The 8,494-nt window shown below is 32.2% G+C and overlaps 1 protein-coding gene across 1 annotated transcript in view; it reads right to left on the reverse strand.

The window, feature by feature from the left end:
• The window catches only part of LOC139499202 (uncharacterized), a 28,833-nt gene extending 21,169 nt beyond the window's left edge, over nucleotides 1–7,664 (reverse strand). The window contains exon 1 of the mRNA XM_071287880.1: nucleotides 7,532–7,664. Within this exon, the coding sequence (XP_071143981.1) occupies nucleotides 7,532–7,560 (29 nt within the window). The 5' untranslated portion in view covers nucleotides 7,561–7,664. The remainder of the gene's footprint in view (nucleotides 1–7,531) is intronic.
• Nucleotides 7,665–8,494: the final 830 nt, after the last annotated feature.

Below are 8,494 nucleotides of genomic sequence, written 5' to 3' on the forward strand. Positions count from 1 at the left end.
GATTGCCAATGAGACAACTCTTCACCAGAGACCAAATGACACAAAAAATAATGGCCTGATTAATTTACAAAAAAATTAACAAAAAACAAATATGTAACTCAACAACGAATTACAGCCTCCTAACTTGGGACAGGCACAAACATACATAATGTGGCGGCTTAACCATGTTAGCGGCATCCTAACCCTCCCCTAACTTGAGACAGTGGTAACAGTACAACATACGAACGAACTATAAAAATCAGTATTGTTTGAAAACCCATGGACAACCTCACAAGACAACGTCCAGGGATGTCAACAAAAACCTTGGTATCATTTACAGTACACTGAAAAACTATCCAAAAACTATAAAATATGTATAACATAATTATTTTCATAACTAACTATTACAGGAAGAAGTGAAATATTTTCATCACAAGAACACAGGATGTTAACTGGATTTTTTTTCAGTTAAGTATATATATATATTAATCAGTAACTAAAATAGAAAATCAAAAATGCCCCAGATTTAACAGTCAGGGGTATGACTCAAACAAGTGATTTCATTATCGCTTATTTCAGTGATTTTCAAATTTCAGTAATCACCTATTTAAGTGATTTTGGTGTTTTCTTTGATCTTCAAATGCTGATTTCACTAATTTTCCATGAAATGGCAATTTTTTCTGAAATTTGTCTACATAGATCAATTATCTCTTTATCTTGATATATCAATTTTATCAGTGCGCTTGGGCAGCAAGTTAGTGCGCTGAAGCTTTTAAAAGAACCCTTGGGACTATTTCTGTCTTCTATATACTATATTTCGAGAGTTTACTACTCTACCAATAACATAAAGGTCAACACATTTATGTAATCTGCTTTGTTTTCTTTATAATTAGTATGATTTACTTCAAGGTTTTGACCGTATCTACAAATTATCCCAGTTTAAGCATAATCCAAATAAATTTTAAAAACTGACAAAATAATTTAGCAAAAGAGCATTTTTGCATGTATTCAGTTGTATTTTCAATAGAATAGTTTTTTTAACCCTATGTAAATCTAGATTGTGGGTAAATTATTGAGAAAATGTTATAATAAGTGATTTAATGTTTACATCTCAAATCACTTATGCAAGTGATTTTAAAAAGTGTTTCTAATTTTATAAACATTTTTCATTTTTCAATAGCGCAATCACTTTAATAGGTGATCCTGAAATCACTTGTTTAAGTAGTACCCCTGACTGTTTAATGTTTAGTCAATAAATTCAATGTTTTAAATAATATCAAACGTACCAGGCTTTTAATGTTAACCAGACACCTGTTTTGTGTAATCAACACTTATCAGTGACTCAAATCGAAATATTAGTTAGGCAAAAAAAAATCTAGAGCATAAGACAAAATGATATTTGATATAAGTGCCAATAAGACAATGTAATAGTTATGTAATTTATGACACAGGTATTGACTCACTCCAAAGAGCAAGCTATAATGGCCAAGGCATTGCCAGTGTAAAACAATTTAAAAGGAAAACCAACACATACAAAACAGGAAAAACTGATGACCAATAAATGATTTTTTCGTGGTAAAGTCAATATTCCAGATACAATAAGAACTAGACTTGCCATTGCGAGCAATAGCAGATGTCACCCCGTTCCCCCATTGCCAGGCCATCTGGCCGTTTCCATGACAACGGCAGCCATTTTGAAATTTCCAAAAGTCAAAAAACATATCTTTATATGCTAAATCAACTGTCTATAAAGTTTCATAAAATTTGGAGAATTTTGAAAATTTTCGAGTTTTTTGCCATTTCTATGGTAATAATAACAATGAATAATAAGCTAATAAGAATAGATCTTTTATATTTGTCGTTTGGAATGATTGTAAGGTACACACGTCCAACTTTCAGGACATTAAGTTTTACATCATTAAGAATTGCATTTTACAGTCAATACATTGTAGTACTTTTATTATTTCAGTGAAATATTTGTTTATTTCATTACAGGAGCACAGGAGCACTGGACATTTATTGATTCTTTCCATAGCAACACCACCAACAGCAGCAAAAAAGTTCAAGCATTTCAAGAATGGAATGTTCTGTCCAAACAAACATGTCTATCACACCTTCAAGAGCTGATATTGGAATCATTATTAGTAGAATGGAAAACAGGGATAAAATCTAGCAAAAGGCCCAGTCGCACATGGCCCCTAGATTTTGAGCTGGGCTACTAAATTACCTGGAAAATATACTGACTCAAAGACAGACTGAAATACAGACATTGACTGAAGAAATGAATGAGGACAAAGAAAAGATGGGAGCAGATTACAAACAAAAGCTTGCTAATATAGAATCCATACTGAAGAAAGAAATGGCAAATCAGAATGATTTAATGAATGAATTAAAACAAAATAAAGAAATAAAGAGTCAATGAGCTTCAGTCTGCTCTTCGTGAAAAAAGACCAAGCTATGAAACTTCTCTAAAAACCAGTAAAAGTGCTTGGGACTATGAACTCATTAATTTTAGGGAAGAGTATAGTGTGAAAATGTCAGAAATTGAAAGAGAAAAAAACAGACAAATAGAGGATGTAAAGCAAAGAAGACTGAACATGGAAGAATCATGTCATATTCTGGAAGATAAATGGAAACATCCTTGGCTGAAAAAAATAGTTTAAAGCAACAGGTAACAATTTAACTAGATAAAAGTGATCTTGTTCATGTATTTTTTTGCATGTTAACTTTTTATACATTGTGATTTGGATGGAGAAGTGTCTCATTGGCACGCATACCACATCTTATTTATATTTGAATACTTTCATCAAACTTTTATTGAAAAAGTCACCTTTAAAAAAAAAATAGTGATAAAAACATTAAAAAAAAACAATTGAGACATGATGACAAAGCTATACATTTTGTATGAAGCCATTCTTAGATTGCGTGCACGATCAACGGTTTGACAAGCCTATTATATTGCTCAAAGACCATTCAATTCTTATAATTACATATTTTTGCTAGGATGAAGGAAAAAACAATCTCTATCATTTTTTTGTATATATTTACCTGTACATATAAAGCATGTGCTATCATGGGTGTTACATATCATTGTGCTATGAAGAATGACGTGAGATTGTTGTTAGCCAATCAAAATAACAGATTTATATGTTGAAATATACTAGTACTGTAATGTAATTATTTGGATTAAAAGGGGTGTTTTTTTTACCTGCGTCACCAACGGTGAAAGCAGGTCTAGTAACCGCTCGACTCCGTCCGTCATTCCGTCCGTCCGAAAGACTTGCATATCAACTTTAGTCAAAGATTTCTTGGCTTCTATGAAAGGGAATGATTTTATATTTGGTCCAGAGCTTGATCATGTTGAGTTGTAAAGTGTAAGCAATTTTTAGATCTGCGATGCAGCCACTTCCTGTTTGCTGATAGTTTGAAATTTAGCTACTCAGTGTACAAGGAAAATTTTTCGTCAAAGTTTTCTTGGCTTCTATGAAAGGGAATGATTTTATATTTGGTCCAGAGCTTGATCATGTTGAGTTGTAGTGTGTAAGCAATTTTAAGATTTGCGGTGCAGCCACTTCCTGTTTGCCGATAGTTTGAAATTTAGCTACTCAATGTACAAGGAAAATTTTTCGTCAAAGTTTTCTTGGCTTCTATGAAAGGGAATGATTTTATATTTGGAACAGAGCTTGACTATGTTGAGTTGTAGGGTGTAAGAAATTTAAAGATCTGTGGTGCAGCCACTTCCTGTTTGCCGAAAGTTTGAAATTTAGCCACTTATTGTACAAGGAAAATTTTTAGACAAAATTTTTTGGTTTCTATTGAAGGAATTGTTTTAGATTTTCTGTAGAGCAAATATATGCAGTGACGCAGGTCCAGACCAGTATTGGTCTTGAATGCTGGATACTATCCATGCATGTCTGTGTCCACACAGTAAATTAATTATAAATTTCCGGATCTGCATTATTCATCATACGTAGCTGTTATAGTTTTAAATGATAAAAGCAAACAGTTTTACAATTTTTTTTCTAATTAAATTCATTTGACAATATATAGTTTTCTTATTATTTCAGTGAGACGTTTCAATATTTCATCACATGAACACTGGGACATCTATAGAAACAAGTGGGACATGCAGTTTATTGATATTCTAAATAAAAAAAAATTGCTTCCAATTTCATTTCAAGCTTTTGTATTTGACCTTTAGAATGAGAAGATTTATATTCAATTCTTTACACCGCCTCGGTGATGTAATGGTTAGTGTGGTCGCCTCGAGTGCGGTAGGTTGTGGGTTCCACCCTCGGCGGGGTCAAACCAAAGACTTGAAAATTGGTATTTGCTGCTTCTTCGCCAAGCACGCGGCAATAAGGAGTTAGAGCAAAGACTGTTCGGCCCGGACTGTTCAGTCAGAATAATGTGTCTGGGTAAGTGACATATATTCCTGCGAACTGTTACCTTGTGAGCTAGCATGTTAAAAATCCAGGTCAGTGTGTCGGTCGAGTACAAAGCAGGGTTAATATTCATTAATCATTATCATGTTCTCATCCTGAATATGCATCTGACTTGCCACTGGACTTTAAACAACCATCCATCCATCCATCCATCAATTACTTATTGTTTGATTGCTGGTAACCCTTAATTTAACTGCTACTGTAATTTCCTTCCACTGTAGTGTAATTGTAGTGTAGTTTGTAATTGAAAACAGACAACCATTTTGACTGACATATTGCTATCCACATAAGTTGCTTTAAAAATCTTCCCTTCTATATAGACTGATCAGAATCGTATTTAGAACATCTAATCGTATAAATAAGAAGATGTGGTATGAGTGCCAATGAGACAACGCTCCATCAAAGTCACAATATATAAAAAGTTGATAATTATAGGTCAAAGTACAGCCTTCAGCCTTCACCACAGAGTTAAGTTTCTGTTAAAATTATACCCCATGACGCCATCAACCAACATGATGAAAATAGAGTTACTTTTTTCAGTTTCATGCAGTTTTCAATTGATATTAAGTACATAATTTTATAATGATAAAAGAAAGGTAAAACCGACTTGAAAGGGACAATCAAACTTGAATGTAGAAAGGAAACTTACATAAACATGGATAGATATGTATTTCATTTTTTTTCTGCTTACAGACCCTTTGCATATAAGCTTATTCCATACAGAGATTAATAATTCAATTAAATGTGTCCTCTATTTGAATTGAAACAGGTTCTCTGGTTATTGCAGTGGTCAGTCTGTCTGTTGACCATTTTCAGTGTTGAGACTACAGAATTTAAGATTTGGTCCATTTTCAATAGTGGCCTTTTCTAAATCTTGCTTGTAACAGAGTTGCAGGAGATTCATATTGGTTTTGGTTTAAAAAACTTACAGATTATACTCTCAAGATTATTTTTGTGGTATGCTATTAATGAGAGACATGTAGATAATTTGCATTGACTCTTATACCAGTGGTGCTATTTATATTTATAGGCTTTCAAATCTTATTCTATTTTGATATTGGTATAGAAAGCCTCATAATTAAAAAGTTGGTCTATATACAAGGTCATAGGCATAGGCGGATCCAGGGGGGCCCCCCCCCTTTCGTGGGAAAAATTTGGTTGATTATATAGGGAATCACTGAAGCATGACTGGAGCGGGCTCCCCCTTAGGTCAGTCAGCGCCCCCCCCCCCCCCCCCCCCCCCTTATGAAAAGTTCTAGATCTGCCACTGATAGGTCAACCCTTGATTTGTAGTGTACACCATATATTGTTACATGAATGGTGTGATACTTTATGAAAGTCATTCTGCATACATGGTCATAGACATATATGTCAACATTTTATTTATATTATGCTTTATATCTTGGTGAATAAATATAATCTGGTAAGTAATTCAAAGGTTTGGTCTTCTAACACGGTCGCAGAAATATTGTATGTTTTGACTATTTGTATAGTTCACAAGAATTGTTGCATGCATGCTTCATACGAGAACTAAGCTACAATTGTGGTCAAAAGGCAGATTATTTAATCTAATACATTGGTTTGAGTTGAGTTTACCCGAAAGATATCTTGTATACTTGCAGCTGTTAATTATATTTATAAACTGGTAATTTAAACTAGTAAACAGAATACCCAATAAAAATCTAATCTGGTGATTAGTTAAAAAGTTTTGAATGATCATGGACAGGCCCATCTTCTTATCACTAGTCTATTACAGATTATTATGGAAGACAGTCGTCCTACAATATTTAAAATTGTTGACGAGCAAGCACACTACAATATATCTGTTTATGTTATGACCAAGCATTCATGCATGTGGTGGTATGTCAAAAGAAACTGCTAAAAACTGCCAAGTATCTAGACCAAAAATTGAGTTTACTGCTACATACCAAATAATAGGGTAGGTGGGTAGAAGATCAAATATTTTTACTATTGCTTCCTTATTATTAATATATAGAAATAGTTTATAAAAAAAATGAAATTCTGTTTATATGCAAACAAGAGGTATCCTTAATTTATTTGATTCAAAGTATGTTTTTTTTTTCCATAAGATGAAATGACTAACTTGCAAATTCATAACCTAAGGTTATTTGTCAATAAAAAAGCAAAAGTAGGTAAGGTGAAAGTACATAAGTACATATCCACTCAGATGTGGGTGGGGTTTACAGAATGGAGAATAAGGAGTGGGGGCTAGAATAAAAAAAAATACCTGCAAATATTACAGAACAGTCAAAAGTATATCTGAAAGCAATTTCCAGACAACAGTAAGCAAGTAATTATTACATAATAGCCATTGTTTTTATACAAATAAAGTTTGATGTGTGAAAAAATTAAAGAATACACTAACAGGAATGATCCATCATTTCAAGATTTAACAGACATAAATATAAATTTGATTAGACTTCATGAACTAATGAAATAAGGCAAAATAAAATTTATGTGTGCATTCAGTTACATCTAAAAAAAGAAAGTTACATGAAGAGAATTTTTAAAGCCTTTTTTACATTGGGTCTATAAGAACAACATTCTTACTTTAACGGTGCTTAATGAAAAATGACAGAAAAATCTGTAGGGTAGGCAATTAGTAATTTTAAGACTAAAAAGTATAGGGTAACTGAAAACTCACCCCATATATTTTTATTTGTCCTAACCAAAATGAATGATTATTATTGCACCATCTGTAATATGTATTTAATTAATTATTAATTATTTTTCTAAAACCATAAATCATTAGTTGTTGAAATCTTTTCAATTTTTTTTGACACATCCATTGATAAAATTTCAAGAACCTGGGCATATTTTTTTCCAAAGTACTAATATATTTTTCCAAATAATCATTTAGTTTACATCCCCTTTCTACAAATATTTCTAACATAAGGACCCCTTCATTTTTTTAAAAGTGCAAATCAAGCTATCCACTGCTGGAACTGATACTGAACATAAATAAAAAATTACAAATTTCTTATTTTGGTCTGTGCTCCCCCTTTTTTGTTTTCACTTAGAAATTCTAATTAAGGATATAATTGGGCAGGTTACAGGTTTAAGGTACTGATGAAAACATGTATTACCATATAACTGTATCTATTTGCTTTGACATGATCACTTGAAACAGTAATAGAAAGAAGAATTCTTCACAGCCGGGAAGCAATTCTCATAATGGCGTCGAAAATGCGACAAAGTTGGGTTACACTAAAGACCTGAAAGTGGACCTGAAAAGACCTGAAAAGACCTGAAAAGACCTGAAAATATACAACTAAAATTATTCAAATTGCAATAACTTTTTTATTATTGAATGGAATTTCGTCAAGTTGGAATTTTATTAGTTGTCAATATCCACATTTCATTGAAATTTAAATTTTTTGAATTAAAAACAAAATTTTGATGCCAAAAGTTGGACCTGAAGGGAGAAATTAAAAGACCTGAAGGGACCTGAAAATCTATGTTCGGACTAGTTCTAACTTCAATAACTTTTTTAATATTGAATGGTTATCTTTCAACTTTAGATTTTGTGAAACTAAAAATTCAGTATAAAGATAAAATAAAAAAAAAAGATATGAAAAATATCGTTGGGGTGTGAAAACTCGGACCTGAACGGAAAATTAAATAACATAAATTTGCTTGAAAAGACTGTGGTCAAATTTATTCAAAATCTTTAACTGTTTTCAATCAATCTCCTTGAAGTATGAATTTTGTTATAGGAAAGGTATAATTTATCATTAAAATGATAAAGAATTTTATCGAAAATATAATGGTTGAGCTACAAAATTCGGACCTTGTCGGGGAAATAAAAGACATGAATAACAGGATCATAGGGGTAGATGTATTTAAACTCGCACAGCATTGTCTTTTCTATTTGTTTTAATTTTAGACAAGTGTCCATTGAAGAGAAAGAATGACTTTATATTTATACAGGAACATATTTGAATACAAAATACCTTGTTGATGATGAATCCTAAACCTAAAGAGAAAAAGAAGATTGCCCGGTGAAATTATTCAAACTAATTCAACTTGCTTATACTGCATTAATTTAT

This window comes from Mytilus edulis, chromosome 12 (genome assembly GCF_963676685.1).
Source record: "Mytilus edulis chromosome 12, xbMytEdul2.2, whole genome shotgun sequence".
NCBI classification, from domain to species: domain Eukaryota; kingdom Metazoa; phylum Mollusca; class Bivalvia; order Mytilida; family Mytilidae; genus Mytilus; species Mytilus edulis.